The sequence below is a fragment of the Artemia sp. Qi Xiang Cuo genome, chromosome 1 (genome assembly GCF_049724085.1).
Source record: "Artemia sp. Qi Xiang Cuo chromosome 1, ASM4972408v1, whole genome shotgun sequence".
NCBI lineage: Eukaryota > Metazoa > Arthropoda > Branchiopoda > Anostraca > Artemiidae > Artemia > Artemia sp. Qi Xiang Cuo.
Genome location: NC_142794.1, coordinates 64,432,066 through 64,448,708, shown reverse-complemented (window position 1 = coordinate 64,448,708; position 16,643 = coordinate 64,432,066). Strand labels below are relative to the sequence as shown.

Here is a 16,643-nt window from a genome sequence, read left to right as displayed (position 1 = left end):
CACCCGAAATTAAACCGGTTTTTCAACGCTTCTAGATTTTTCAACTGCGGTTCAAAAACTTCAAAAAATCTTTGTGGGTTAGCCGACGGAGGTCGATAAACAGACCCGAAAATAAATGGATTACAGCTCAAAGGTACAATTTCAACAAAAATAGTCTCACATAACCCTTCATCAATTACAGACAAGTCAATTAGAACACTTAAATACCAGTCATCACGAATATACAGCATCTGACCTCCTTGCGCATTCCGACACCTTGTGCGCGAAATACACTTCATTCCAGGCAGATCTAACATTGTAAGGGTTGTATTAGCAGACAAAAAAGTTTCGCAAACTCCCACAATGTCTATAGGACTAGATGCAAGCAAGAGCTTCAGTTCATTGAATGCACTTTGTAACAATGGAAAATTTACCAAGTATCCAAGTTAAAATATCCAAAAAAGTACAATATAACTTACTTGTGTTAACTAGTCAATGACTGAAAGAAGACCACCAACCCCAGTTACTCGCCAAAGAGGGGTCTATCAAATACCATGTGACTGTGGCAAATACTATGTAGGTAGAACTCACCAGAATTTAGAGAAACACCTACAACAGCATAAAGATGATATCACCAAAGCTCTAAATTCTAATGTTGCTAATGTTTCTTTTGATTCTGCTTTAAGCAGCCATGTATTTGAAAACCTTAGCCACAAAATACTTTTTGAAGAATCCGCCCTTATTAGTAAATAAAGCAGGTAGCTTGAGAAGCAATTTAAATCAGACTTAAGATTAATGATAATATTTCCTTAAATAGGGACTTGGGGGAATATTCACTAAATGCTATATACACAAATTTAATTAAAAACGATCTTGCAAAATATTAAAAAAAAACAGTAGATATTAACACAGAACCAGTTACAAAAAGACCTTTGAGGTTAGCTGCCAAAAGGGCAAGATTAGCAATGAAAACGTGTTGTTAATTATTTTTCTTTCATTTAGATGAATTGCCTTGTTTCACCACACTTTATTTATCAGTCCTGGTTGAACTTCGCTGAAGTAAGGATGCTGGGATTGTTTTTAAAAAAAATTATTTTAGTTTTAATGGTCGTATGTTGTTGTAAGTCTCATTTCTTTTATTTATGTTTTGCTGAGGATTAAGCAAATGACTTGGATGTTAAGAAATAGCTTGAAACTAACTAAAGTTTTTCTTAGCATGCCAAAAAACGGAGTTCAACTTTTGATAATCCTAATTCTTGATTTGGGACAGAGTTAAAGGAAAATTTGGTATTAATATTTTACTTTGTGTATAAATGCAGCTTCTGCTTGCTTTATAATGATGATTTAGTTTATTTGTAAAAAAAAAAAAGTGAATACCGGTAATAGCGCCCAGAGGCTATAGCCTGTAAGGGACTAAACACAACACTAACAAAAACAATTATATCTAAATAAGGACAAAAGAAGGGAAGAAAGGTTGCACCTAGTTTACTGTGTGGATCATATCCATGTATTCCTTTGTCCTTTTTTTCCCAGTTCTATAGCAAGTGCAGTTGATGACATACATTTAGCTGCGTACTTTTCTTAAGGTGCAGTGCAAAGCAAATCGAAAAAATTTTCCACGAACTGCGTGAAGCCACGCTCAACTATTCCGTGATTGCTTCCTTGAGATCGATGATAGTTCTGGGTCCTTACAATACTCTGTCCTTGAGGCGGTACCAAATAAAAAAATCTGGGGGTCTAGGGCCTGATCTAGTAGTTGCCCGCTTTAAATCAATAACAATATTGGTTGCAAAGCCTTTGAAGTCAATTTTAGGACAGATCTGATGTACCAGGACTTTTTTGGCCTTGCTTTATCGATTTAATATTAACAAGCTTATTCTTGACTGATCTAAAGATATCAAAATCCTTCTCCTCGATGACTGTTTTTTCCACACCAGATATCTTGAAGTGAAAAATCACCTACTGAAGCCCTAGTTGAGAGTGCCGCCCAGTTGGTGTACTTCAAGTAGTTTAAGGACTGAGGGCCTCAGGATCTGAAGACAACATGTATCTTTATGTTCACTTTCCTGCCAAGAAGAAAATGGGGTCCACGTAAGGTTTGAAAAATATTTAGGAGGTTTACAGTCATGTAGTTATCTCCCAGTGTCTTGACTATTATTGGTTCCTTATCCATGGTTGTAAAGGTAGGTATGATGTATATTATGTCAGAATAACCTTTACCAGGCATGCGCTGTAGGGGCAAATAGGTAACCTCATTATATCGACAAAATGGCATTACCATCTCTTATTCGTTTAAGTTACCACTATCACAGTTAGCTCGTTAGCTCGTCTGTTAGCTAGGTTACCTCGACTGTTGAGATTCAAATAGTGTTAGGTATAATTTTTATGAAATAAAAATTTACCCTCACCCTTAAATAGGTTTTAATAATCCGCTTTCTCGCATTCTCATGGGCTCTCAAGATATATGATATTTCAATTTTTTCCAAATTTTTGTTATATCTCCTATTATCGCTTGCTGAAATAGTTAGACATAAGATCCTTGTGTCTTTGAAGAATGGTGTCTGTAATCTTGTCATTCTTGGATGCAAGAGGTCATTACTAACAATCATTCAGTTTTCATTCTTACGTTTATGCCAGGTCCGATACTGGTTTTGCAGAAGGAAGTAATTCATTTTACTCAAGAAAAATAATCTATTACAGGTCAAATCTTTTAGTAAGGGACTTTACCGCGACGAGTTGTATTTGATGTAGTTACTTTGATTTTTTAGAGAAGCTGCTGAACACTTGGTGTCCGCATTGAATATGCAAGCCTCTGCTACACTGCCTGGTAAAAGTTCAGTTATGTCTGACAGCATTTGGATTACGTTGCGAAGTGTTCTGAGTAAGCTCAAGAGGTGGGACCTTTTTCCTGATGTTAATAACAGGTAAATGCCAAGTTTTTTTAGTTTCTCCTTTTGAATTCAGCTTTTTCTTTTTTAACTTAAAACACGAGAAAGAAAACTAGTAAATAATCAATTCGCAAAATTGTGATCTAAAATTGCACATTTTTGTAATTTGGCTCCAACCCTATGGGGAAAATTCGAGGAAATCCTTTTACCTTTGCTCTTAGTCTCATCATATACAAATAATTAGCAAGTAAATATTTATATTTAAATAATTACTCATCGCTAAATTGATCTGTAAAGGTCTTTCGTTAATCGATGAAGTCTCTTATATTGCGCAAAAACTTCTAGTACTAATGATACAAGTCTCTGTAGCCATTAGAGACTGGCAGCATTGTGGGAAGGCGGCAATCGTCTAGTTTTGTAAAACTTAGCTATCGAGCCAATGAACTGCATTTCTTTTCCTCGGGGTTTAAGCTAGAGTCTGACAGGAGTCGAATTTCGGTTTAGTAGCCAGATTTCAGGTCAACCTTCTGAAAAAAATGTTTTATTGCTGATTCCGTATTGACTGACCTTAAGGATCAGGTTTCCATGACACTTATGTTGCGAAGTTTTCCTTAGGAAGATGCGAAGGAGGCAAAATGAGGAAATTTTATTTTTTGGGCCTCTACCCTCCCCCCCCCCGCAAATACACATGGGGTATGGTCGTTTTGATCAATGTCAGTAGATAACCCCACTCTCTCTTTATGTAGGTATGAAACGATAAGGTATGGTACCAGTAACCCTAAAAGAGTGTGTCAATTAAATATGTATTTCCAGCGGGAGGAGGGGGGTAAATGTCAAAGTAAATTTTAGAGTCAGCATACGTATGGTTTTCGAGGAATTTTTTTTCAAATAAATCTTTTTGGAGACGATGTACTTAGTAGAATGTGCAGTGCCGCTATTGAGGCTTTACAATAATGTTTCTGCTTTTCTGACGGATACTTATAAACCAATCGTTTTATTTGTGAAACTTACTTTGAAAAGGAAAGTCTAACCAATCCAGTTCAAACATAGTGTCGAATATTCCTTGTAAAACCTGATGTCATCTCCGTGATGAAATTGTATATCGGTCAAAGCATCAAAAATTTTTGGGCCACAAGATTTTTTTCTCTCTTACCCTGTGACCTCAGTTGCTCTTTTTCAGCTCAATTTTTCGAAGTTTAAATAGCCTATTTCGTAGAATAATGTCTTTTTGAATCGTCTGAAATGACGAGTGGCATGTATAGAATAGATTTTCACTACGTTTGTTATTTTTTTTTAGTAAGACGTACTTGTAAGTAAATTTAAAGATGTACTTGTATGTAAATTGTAAAACGTACTTTTACGGCGCGAGAATACAATCTTTGACCCTGATAATATGTATTTGTCAGTGAAATATGTAAAAGGTATTAATCTGACAAAACAGTAATCCTTGCTGTTGCAGCAGAACGTTCTTAAAATTTAGGTTCTGAGTTGTCCTTCTGCACAAATTGGGGGAAATCCTTAATCTATTAAGTAACGTTGTGGTCAGGCATGGACGCTGCAGAGGGAGGTGGGCTTTAAGCTGAGTTTGATTTCTGCTACCGTCTCTATATTTCCTCTATTTAACGTACAATTCGCATGTTTTTTTGCATGTTCTTCGTATTTTAATTCCGTGTTTTACGAAACCAATACGGCATTATTACAAAATGTTACGATGTTTTACGGCATTATTACAAAATTCTCTTTTGTTAAAAAAAAACACCTGAAACAGAGATGGAAAAATAAACTGGGCGCTGATGCCTTTTTAAACGTCACCAGGTGCTCCTTAAATAATTGATAATTTAAATTGCACTTTTTCTATTACTCTTTACGTAGCTGCTAAATTGTACTTCTTTGAATCATCTATATGATGTTTCTTAGATCTGGAAACAATGCCGCAGTTTTGTGTTAAATATCAGAAAGTTAAGTTGTGATGTAAGAATGCATGTCTCTATGACATGCTAAGGTGACTAACCCATTTCTCTGCGTAAGCCTCTTCGGTTTAGGCTTTGACCTTTTTAGGCTCAGCTGCGTATGCTCTGCGTCACCCTTGCGATAGCATATTACAGAGCTTGTGGAGCGAAACATAATGCTATACAAGACTAGAACCAAGCTCCATTCTTGCGCTGCGTTATCGCATAGACGTCAAGACGACGTAATTTGGATTTGGATCATCTTAAAAAAATTTAAGATGAAAGATTTGCAAACTTAGCTCAGGAAAACTTATATGTTCTATTTAACATTTGATTTTTATCGAAGACTGCTTGTTAATGTTTGAGTTGCAACAAATTGCCTGGAACCATGTGAAGATGTGAAGATGCCTCTTAGCAAAATATAAACAAGATCTAACAACTCTTACGGCACTTTCTTAAAAAAAAGCAAGAAATCTCAAATAAACCCCTAGCTGTCAGTCCCTTTCTAATTTAATTTACATCCATTAACCTCTTTTGAGGAATTGGAATTACAAGAATAGATGGATTAGAAGATTTACATGAAAATTTACATAGATGAATCGGGAGTTCGGCATTCAGTTGCATGTATTTCTTGAGATATACTATAAGTTTGACCAACTGGGTCAAAGTGGAGAACTAAGAACCAGCTTCAGTCTTCTCCAAGATCGCTTTAACTATGGTGCTAGGATATTACGTCGCTAAGGTATGCTAAAAGAAAATTTCTGGGAATTCAAGATCTAGGATATGAGTTGCCCACTCAGAATCTGCCTTGAGACTGATCGCGCCAGCGCAAAATTGCATAGTAGTCAATGTCAAAACAGGTTTGAGCGTGAAATCTGGCTCTGTGCTACGATAATTAGAACTCCATTATTAGAAACTATTGTTGGTGCTTCCTGCAGGCTCACAGCACGGGGAAAACGGAACTCTGACTTAATGAGCGTGCAGAGTATCTATGACACTAATGGATAGAATCGAAATGATTTGGACTGTTTTAATTGGCAGAATTGAGGCTGTCTTCCATGCTTCTCATTGTGTTCCATAAGTTCTTGAAGTCTGCTCTTGAAAAGGTTTTTGCATTCAAGCTGATGCGTGAAATTGTACTTGATGTTCTTGAACAAGCTTGTCTTATAGTACAGCTTTTTTGAAGTTTAGTCGTGTTCATAGACATTGACTGGCTAATATCCTGTGAAGTGAGAGTAATTAGTGAGTGATTAAGTTAGGAATTCAATTTTGTAATAAGTTTTATAAAACTTGCTGTAGTTTTGGGGCCTTTTTCCAGTTTAATCTGTTGGGTTTTTTTTACTTTTGAGCTGAAATACAATTTGCGTTTTCTCATTTTTCTTTATTCTACTGTATATTGCCTTCCCTTTATTGTTGTTTCCGCTCTGTCTTCGTTCATTTCAATTAGTTTGTCGAACTGCTGAGGGAGGCTCTCGGAGATAAAGCATAAATAATTGGCTTTTGTTAAGTTAATTTATTTTTTTTGTGGTTATCTTAAAAAAAAAACGGAAAAAACATAGAGTATGACCAAAGCTTACTTCTTGATCTTTTTTTTTTTTTTTTTTTTTTTTTTTTTTTTTTTTTTTTTTTTTACGCAATTGCCAAGCTCAAAGAATAGTAGTGCTGACTGTTGTAAATAATTTTTCTTGGAGTTTTAAGATGTTTTCATTTCTTTTTCAGAAATCTTCAAAGACTGGTTCAAGAATTCGGGGCTTGATGTATTGTTAAAAATATTTTATTTGCTTGTTCTGTCTTTTAAATATATATATTTTTTTCGGAGTAAAGATTTTTTTTTTCCAGAGGCACTTCGTATTGAAAGGGTGGAATTATAAGTCACGGAGACTCTTTCGTTTGGAAATTGGAAGTTCTAATGCCCTTTTTAAGAGTCAAAAGGGATCAGAGGGCAATTAGACTCTCCTCCACGTCCTATTTTCCCTAAATGCATCCGATAAAATTTTTTAGATTGCCATTTTATTGACAATAGTCCAAAAGGTCAAATAACTAGAAATCTAGGGTTGAAAAAAGTCCCCACAGTCTCCGGGCAAGGGCAGTAAGCTATGCAAATTGCCTATTGTTAACATATAAGCCTTTTATGGAAGGTATGGTGTATAAACCTCAGAGGAGGCTCATTCGAATTGAAATTGAAAGTTGAACATTCAAAGATTTTGGCAAATGACATTGGATTTATGTGTTAAAATTGGGGATGAAAAATATAATTACCCCGTGCAATTTTCCAGAAGCTATACAAGTCCTCTAAAGTTTTAGTCAGTTTTCTACTAGCATACGAGGCACAATGACGAATTTAGTAACAACCACATTTGAGATCAACAGCCCAAGGATATTTTTTGCTGATTGGTCTTTCCACGTGAAAGAATGGCTCCGAAGAATAGAATAGAGAAAGAATGGCCTGTTAAAAAACGTATAATTTAATACTTACGTTCTGGAATGCCTTCTTCTTGGCTTCCAAGAAAACTGAGATTTGTTAAACAAGTGGTGCTTATGAAATCGCGAAAGTTTCCAAGAGTGACTCTGCAAAAATAGAAGCAACGAGTTATTTTCAAGCCGACTCCTGACGTTCATCACAATAAATTTCCAGAAAAAAAGATAAAGGTTACACGACCTCTAACATTGAAGTTTACAACTATTTACTAACGTTGAAGTACAATTTGTATAGTTTTAATATTGAAGAAACTTTCCAAGCTTCTTTTCTAACAGTTTTGGATAATTTCTGTTTCATTAAACATAGGAAATAAAATTTATTAACAATGTGAAAGTTCAGTTTCCAAAAACTAATATTTGGGTTTCAAGAAAATAAAACGAATATTTTCGAATAGAACAAAATAAATTAAACAATTATTTTGTTTCGTTTTGTAGAGTATTTGTTTTTGTGGGGACATAATTGAAAAAAAAGAGGTAACAAAAGATACAGATGAAAATAAAATTGTGTTTATTTAATTAGAAATGTTCGAATTAAACACCTGTAACTTATGCCAGAAGACTTAAAACACCTGTGTAACTTATGCCAAAAGACCTCTGTAACTTATGCCTATTTACTTTTTCAAGATTCAAAAGTAGTCGAAGGGCAACCAGCTTCCCCCCGCCCCCCACTAAGCTCTTTTTCTCCAAATGCTTCCGATCAAAATTTTGAGATAGCCATTTTGTTCAAAATAGTCCGAAGGTAAAAAAAAAACTATGGTAACGACTAAGAGGGCATGTTGGATCCTAGGCCTCCAAATATTCTTAGGGTGATAAGGTCAAACTTTAAGGAAATTTTTAAAGGTATGCCGAACACAATCAAACAGGCTATGTTCTTGCTGACTGTAAAAAGGGAATATGAGCAATATATTAAGAACGACTGAGTGTATTAAGTTGAAAATTTCAAGGTATGTTAAAGAGATACTGAAGAGAGGTTTGATGGAAACCAGCCCCTCCCCCCTCGTTGCCCTTTTGAGGTGCCCTCTTTGCTCAACATTAATCGGAATTTTGGAGTTTTCATTTTGTTAAAACTAGTCAAAATTTAATAGCTATACTTCGAGGGATGCCATGCCCCCATAGTCCTGGGGCAAGGATTGTAAATTATGCAATTTGGGCATTGTTTTCATACAGGATGTATGATTAGAAAAGGGGAAATATTTTATTCTGGGTATATTCAAAAAGGCTAAGGGCGTTAAAGTAAAACTTCGGAGAATGTTGAGGGGTATGTTACACTAAATCAAAAGGCACCATATGCATCCAGTTTACCAAAAAGCAGGATCTGTTATATTTTAAGAATGGCTAAGAGTATGGAGCTGAAATTCTCAGGACATCTTGAGAGTATATAGAAAAGTGGTTGGAGGGTCGCCAGCCCAAGCCCATACTCTTTTTACTTGCACTCTCCCAAAAGAATTTGATCAAACTTTGAAACAGACATCCTGCTCAAAATTTTGGAGGGCAACCAGTCCCCCTTGCCATTTTTAGATGTCCCCTTCCCTCATCACTGACCAAAATTTTGAAAAGGCGATTTTGTTCAAAACAGTCAAAAAGTCTAGTAACCGTGCCTTTAGGGACGCAGTGCCCCCACAACCCCCAGGGTAAGGATTGTACGTTGGGCAATTTTTCCAAAAAATGTACGGGATTTATCATTAGGAAAAGAGGAGAAGTTTGATTCTAGGTGTGTTTGAAAAAGCTAAGGGTATGTGAAACGTCGGGGAATGGTGAGGGGTATTTTAAAATAAGTCTAAAGGTACGAAAATTATCCTGTATATCAAAAAGGTGTATCTGTAATGACAAAAGAACAGCTGAGGGTATTAAGTTTAAACTTTCAGGGCATGTTGAGGAGGGATGTTAAAAGTGGTCGGAGGGCAAACGGTCTCTTTTCGATTACCTTTTTAGCTGCCCTCTCTCCAAATATATTTCATCGTAATTTTAGAAAAGTCATCTAATTCAAAATAGTCGAATGTCAAATAACCTACCTCTGGGATAACATAACTCCTCAGCCCCTGGGACAAGTGTAGTAATTTATATAAGTTGCCCACTGTTTATATACAAGGTCGATTATTGGGAAAAGAGGGCATTTATGATCCTGAGTCTCCAAATAGGCTGAGAATATTAAGGTGAAACTTATAGGAATGGTTGATCTTTTAGGAAATGGAATCAAAGCATGCTATATGAAGGAGGGTTTTCGAAAGGACACAACAGCAATATCTAAGGACGGCTAAGGGCATAAAATTGAAACTTTAAAGATATGTTGAGAGGGGTGTTGAAAAAGGAATGAAAGGCAGCCCTCCCCCCTTATTGCCTTTTTATATACTCCCCTTAACACTGATAGAGATCTTTAAAAGCCATTTTATTCGAAATAGTCGGAACGTCTAACAGGTATAGTTTATCCACTTTTTACATGCAAAATTTATCATTTGAAAAAGGAAGGACATTTGATCCTTGTTGTGTCCAAAAAGGCCAAGGGCATTGAGGCGAAATTTTTGGGGAATGTTGAGGGGTATGTTGAGCTAAATTAAAAGAAATTATGTGTATCCTAGTTATCAAAAAGACATATCCGCAATACCTTAGGAACGGGTAAGGGTATTAACTTGAAACTTCCAGGGCTACTACTGCTACTATTTCAGCTGCAAAAATATCACTTTAGTGTTTTGTTAATTTCATAAAACTTTGATGGTGAAAAAAAAAATTGATGTTGAAACAGGGAATGTTGAAAAACTCGAAACTTTGACAAATAAAAACGGAAACAAATTAATTGACAAAAAACTTTCCGAAAAAGAAGTTTTTCAAAGAAAAGTGAAGAGCCATATTAAACTCAAGACCGTTAAAAATAAATTTCTATAATAATTCAAACTCCAAACGACCAGAATTTACTTTTAAAGAATAATGAAACCCTAAACGAACAGAAATGAAAATTATATAAAAACACACTATGTGCATACAGGTTGTCAAAAGGGCGTATCAGCAATGCCTCAGGGACGGTTTATGTTATGAAGTTCAAACTTTCAGCGTTTGTCGAGAGGGATTTTGAAAAAGACCAAATATGCTATGTGCATACTGCTACTAATGCTAGCACTACTAATACAAAAATTGCTACTATTGCAGCTAATGGTATTCAGGTGAAGTTTTCAAGGAATGTTTAGGCGGATGTTCAACTAAACCAAAACAAACTATGAGCATGTAGATTGTCAAAAGGGTGGAACAGCAATATCTCAGTAACGGCTTACATTATTAAGCCGGAACTTTCAGGTTATGCAGTGGCGGATTTTCAACTAAACAAAAGGTACTATGTGTATACTACTAATATTACTTCTACGATTGCTGTAACTAATGAGGCGTGAGGTATTAAGGGAGCAAACATTGTGAGATTATAGTTGGTTTGTGCAAAAGGGAGGTTGACGTCTGAGGGTTGGTATTCTTCTGCAGGGAAAGTATTGAGGCTTCTATATCCCAGAGCTGTTTTTTCCACGCTGTAACTTCAGCTTGTTTGTACCAACCCCTATACCCTCCCTTCGATAAGGGTTCAAAGCGGGAACCTTAATTTTAACATATTGGGTTTCTAGCGAAGTGTCAGACATATATATCCTTATATAAATCCTTGAGTGATCTGAAGGATTAAACTTAAAAACTACGTGCATACAGGTCTTCAAAAGGGCATCGAAGCAATATCACAGTTGGCGCAGCGCTATTATAGAAACTTTTATAGGAGGTCATTCGATTTGAATTAAAAGTTTATAGGACCCTTTTTCAGAGTCAAAAGTGATTTTAGGTCAGGAAACCCCCCTCCCAAATGTATTATTTCTCCCAACACATTCAATTGAAACTTTGAGATAGCTGTTTTTTTCAGCATAGTTGAAAGGTCCAGTAACTATGCCTCTTGGGATATTGGGGATGTCAACGCCCTACGGCCCTCAGAGCAAAGGCTGTTAATTATGCAATTTGCCCATTGTCCATACATAGTATTTGCTATAGGACATTTTTCAACTTTAGTGTCCAAAAAGACCTAGTGCATCCTTTCAGAGTGAAGCTTTCAGAGAATGTTCAGGGATTTTTGAACTAAATCAAAACATGTTGTATGCACACGTTGTCTAAAGCGGAAAACTCAGGAGTGACTGTGGGTTTAAGTTGGGAATGTTCAAAAACCTGAAACTTTGGCCATCAAAAACAAATTAATTGACAAAAAACTTTCCGAAAATGAAGTTTTTCAAAGACAATTACAGAGCCATATCAAGGAGGCACACTTGTGCCTCTATAAAGAGGCGACCCACCACAATGTTTAGCGATTTCCGGTCCTAGCGGTCGCAGAGAGACAGCGGTAATTGCATTTTGTAGCCCAAGCTCAAACTAAGAAACGGGCAAAATTTCACCCCCTCCGACTTTATCTTCATGGGTAAAAGTGGGCCGGAAGTTTCGACCCTCCGACCACAGCCCCCCTTTAACGTTGTCCGATTGGGTTGAAATTTAAAGGTTAAGCTTTTCTAGGGCCCGGGAGCTTATCCTCGAAATTTCAGCTCCATCCGATCACTCCTTCCGATCACATCCTGTTTTCCAAAAACCAAATATAGCCACTTAAAGTTCAATTTTTTTTTGTTATCCACGCCTACAGGCCACAGTTGGCAACTGATCCGGGTGAATGAGGACTCATTCGAAGCCGAATTTGACCTGTTAGGGCCTTTTGATATTTTCAGACCGAAAAACTTATCCCCCCAATTTACATTTACGAAAAACCTTGATTTCCTATAATAGCCTCTGTTAAAATTTCCCATCACAGCCTCACTTTAACGTTGTCTGATCGGGCTGAAATTTAAAGGATAAGCTTTCCTGGGGCCTGGGAGCTTATCCTCAAAATTTCAGCTCAATCTGATCACTCCTTCCCTGTTTTCCAAAAACCAAATATCAAGTTTTGTGGGAATTTGCTTGCATCAAAAATAGATTCCACATACTAAAAAACGATTACAATTGTGTCTCTTTAGTACAGCGGTTGATACTCCTGACTGTCAGGTGGAAGATCCGGGTTCGAGTCCCCGTCATAGGATATTTTTTATATACTGAATTTAAAGTTTAAAAAAGAAACTCAGTTTCTTTTTTAAATTATTTGAAAAAAATTACGGTTTCTAAAGAGTTAAAGAGGTTGAGTTACAAGGTCGACCCTTAAAACGTACTGGGATTAGGAGGCACAGTTGGGGGGCTGTTAAAGAGGCTGAGTCACAAGTTCGAACCTTAAAACGTACAGGGATTAGGAGGCACCCTGTACGACGTGATTTGAGTATTCAGGAATTGAAAGCCTTAACACAAGAATGTTCAAGAGCGGGGGGTTTGGAGGGTGGCAGCCCCCCCAACTTTTACTCCTGACACGATCAGCTAACAGTTAGTCAAGCAATAATAAGTAATAAACTGTACAAAAACGTGCAGAAATTATTTGAAAAAATACTACGTTTTCTAAAGAGTTAAAGAGGCTGAGTTACAAGGTCGAACCTTAAAACGTACAGGGATTAGGAGGCACAGTTGGGGGCTGCCGCCCCCCAAAACCCCCCGCATCCACAGCCTTTAAATAAAAAAAATTTTTAAACTGAAAGTAAGGAGCGACATTAAAACTTAAAACGAACAGAAATTATTCCGTATATGAAAGGGGCTGTGCCCTCCTCAACGCCTCGCTCTTTACGCCAAAGTTTTTATTGTTTAAAAAAAGAGTTGTGAGAAAGTCAAACTTTAGCGTAAAGAGCGAGGCGTTGAGGAGGGCACAGCCCCTTTCATATACGAAATAATTTCTGTTCGTTTTAGATTTTAATGTCGCTCCTCACTTTCAGTTTAAAATTTTTTTTTATTTAAAGGCTGCGAAAGCGGGGGGTTTTGGGGGGCTACAGCCCCCCCCAACTGTGCCTCCTAATCCCTGTACGTTTAAAGGTTCGACCTTGTAACTCAGCCTCTTTAACTCTTTAGAAAACGTAGTTTTTTTTCAAATAATTAAACTTAAGACCATTAAAAATAAATATCTGTAATAATTCAAACTTCAGACGACCAGAAATTACTATTAAAGAATAGTGAAACCCTAAACGAACAGAAATTAAAATTATATAAAAACACACTATGTGCACACTGGTTGTCAAAAGGGCGTTTCAGCAATGCCTCAGGAACGGTTTATGGTATTAAATTGAAACCTTCAACGTTTGTCGAGGGGGATTTTGAAAAAGGCGAAAAATGCCATGCGCGTACTGCTACAAATGCTAGTACTACTAATACAAAAATTGCTACTACTGAAGCCAATGGTATTCAGGTGAAGTTTTCAAGGAATGCTTAGGCGGATATGGAACTAAACCAAAACAAACTATGAGCATGTAGATTGTCAAAAGAATATAACAGTAATATATCAGTAACGCCTTATATTATTAAGTCGGAACTTTCAGAGTATGCTGTTTTGGCGGTTTTCTGCAGGGTATGCAATGACGGCTTTTCAACTAAATAAAAGGTGCTATGTGTATGCTACTAATTCTACTTCTACGATTGCTGAAACTAATGAGGCTAGAGGTGTTAAGGTGAAATTCTCAGGGAACGTTTAGGGAGAGTTTCAATTAAACTGAAAAAAACTATGTGCATACAGGTCTTCAAAAGGGCATCTAAGCAATATCATAGTTTGCGCAGCGCTATTATGGAAACTTTTAAAGGAGGTCATTCGATTTAAATTAAAAGTTTATAGTACCCTTTTTAAGAGTCAAAAATGATTTGAGGGCATGAAGCCCCCCTCCCAAGTGTAGTAATACTCCAAACAAGTCCAATTCAAATTTTGAGATAGCTGTTTTGTTCAGCATAGTTAAAAGGTCTAGTACCTATGTCTCTGGGGATGCTCGGGATGTCAACCCCCCATATCCCTCTGAGCAAGAGTGGTTAGTTATGCAATTTGCCCGCTGTCCATATATAGTATATGCTATAGGACATTTTTTACCTTTGGTGTCCAAAAAGACTTAGTGCATTCAAGTGAAGCTTTCAGAGAATGTTCAGGGGAGTGTTGATTTAAATCAAAACATGTTGTGTGCATACACGTTGTCTAAAGCAGAAAACTCAGGAATGACTGTGGGTATTCAGTTGGAACTTTAAGGGACTAACTATGCAACATGTGCATACTACTACAATTGCTAGCACTACTACTACTACTTCTGTTACTACAAATACTAGTACGACTGCTACAACTACTTCTACGACGACTAGTACTAATACTACTGAAGCTAAGGATATTACAGTGAAACTATTGGGGAATGTTGAAGAGAATGGTGTACTAAACTAAAACACGCTATGCTGATGCAGTTTATTAAAAGATTAATTAAAAAAGACTTTTCGAAAAAGAAGTTTTTTAAAGAAAAGTAAAGGCCATTTTAAATTTAATATCAGTAGATACAGATACCTGTTAAAATTCAAACTCAAAACGACCAGAAATTACTATTAAAGAATAAATGAAACCCAAAATGAACAGAAATGAGATAAACAATCATAGCAAAAGATTATACAACAAGTAACAATATCAATGAGTAAATAAATCTTAAAGCGAGTAATGCTTAAATTGAATATACAAATAAAGCTTGAAACGAACAAAACTCACTACAAGCAAGAGCTTGGGTGTCGCCTCCTTCTCTCACTGTAAAAGCCTAAAACCCACTGCGTCGTTGGCGCTTTACTGAAAACGAATTATATTACAAATATTTTCGTAGGTTGTAGTATTTTACCGTGAGAGAAGGAGGCGATACCCAAACTCTTGTTTGTAAGGATTTTTGTTCGTTTCAAGCTTGATTTGCATATTCAATATAAGTTTCAGTCATTTTAAGATTTATTTATTCATTTACATTAGTATCTTTTGTATGTTTGTTTGCATTGATTGGTTATTTAGTTTCTTTTGTTTCATTTATACTTCAATAGTAAAATATTTTTTTTTCGTTTTAAGCTTGATTTGCATATTCAATTTAAGCATTACTCGCTGTAAGATTTACTTATTCATTTATATTATTACTTGTTGTATGTTTTCTCGCTATGATTGTTTATCTCATTTCTGTTCGTTTTTGGATTCATTTAGTCTTGAATAGTAATTTCTAGTCGTTGAGTCGTGAGTTTGAATTTTAACAGGTATTTGTTTCTGACGATCTTAAGTTTAAAATGGCCTTTAATTTTCTTTAAAAAACTTCTTTTTCGAAAAATTTCTTAATTAATTTTTGTTCGTTTTTTATTGCAAAAATTTCCAAGTTTTTAAAAATTCCTTAGTTCAAAATCACACTTTTTTTTTCAAAATCGAATGTTCATCAAAGTATCAAAACTAGTATCCAAGGAACAATATCAAAATAAAAAAAAATGGGTTGGTTGAATTATCTGATATTTGAACTATTTTTAACAAAATGTCAATCTCAAAATTTTAATCGGATGGGTTAGGGAAAAGAGGACTAGGGGGCGGGGCTAATTCCCCTTCGATCTCTTTTGACTCTTGAAAAGTGAACTAGAACTTTCCATTTTCAATCAAATGAAACCTCTCTGAAGTTTATACGAATATCCCTTTTATAAGAGCCATATATGCCCCCAGGGCATAACTTACAACGCCTGTACCCGGGCCCTGGGGGGTTGTGTCGACCCCGGAGTTTTAATATCTGATGTTTGAATAATTTTTAACAAAATGGTCACCTCAAAGTTTTTATCAGATGGGTTTGGGGAAGAAAAGGGCGTGGAGGGGGAGGGGCTAGTTATCTTCCGATCTCTTTTTACTCTGAAAAAATGAACTAGAACTGTTAATTTCCAATCAAATGAGCTCACGATTTGTATTCGATTGCAATTTGAATTGCAATGCAATTCGATCCTTTTTAAATTTTTGCCAAAGAGTCACAGATACTTCAATGGATGACATTTTGTGCTTCACGATTTGTGCTCGTTTGCAAATTTGTCGCTTTTCAGATGCAGATACTTTTGGGGGAAAAGGGGCATGGGGGGGGGGTAGTTGTCCTCTGAGCTTTTTGACTCTTAAAAACTGAACTGGAATTTTCATTTTCCAATCAAATGAGCCCTCTCCTAAGTTTATACGAGCATCCCTTCCATAACAGCTATATAGGCCTATTATGCCCCCAGACCATAACTTACAACGCGTACCCCAGGCCTTGGAGGATTGTGTTGACCGCGGAGTTTTCGTTATATAATATTTGAACCCTTTAAAAATGGCTCTCAAAGTTCTTATCGGATGGGTTTGAGGAAAATAGGGCGTGGAGGGGGGTCAAATGAGCTCTCTCCGAAGTTTATACGAGCGTTCCTTCCATAACAACCATATATGCCCCCAGAGCATTACTTACAA

General features: G+C 36.3%; 2 protein-coding genes across 5 annotated transcripts in view; both read left to right on the top strand.

Moving 5' to 3' along the window:
• Nucleotides 1-6,649, top strand: part of LOC148956595 (peroxisomal targeting signal 1 receptor-like) — a 251,485-nt gene extending 244,836 nt beyond the window's left edge. For both annotated transcript variants that reach the window (XM_089086042.1, XM_089086035.1), the window contains exons 7-8: nucleotides 2,748-2,903; nucleotides 6,536-6,649. In XM_089086042.1, the coding sequence (XP_088942168.1) occupies nucleotides 2,748-2,903; nucleotides 6,536-6,572 (193 nt within the window). In that variant the 3' untranslated portion in view covers nucleotides 6,573-6,649. The remainder of the gene's footprint in view (nucleotides 1-2,747; nucleotides 2,904-6,535) is intronic.
• The window catches only part of LOC148956594 (protein white-like), a 502,792-nt gene that overhangs the window by 333,674 nt on the left and 152,475 nt on the right, over nucleotides 1-16,643 (top strand). The window lies entirely within an intron of this gene.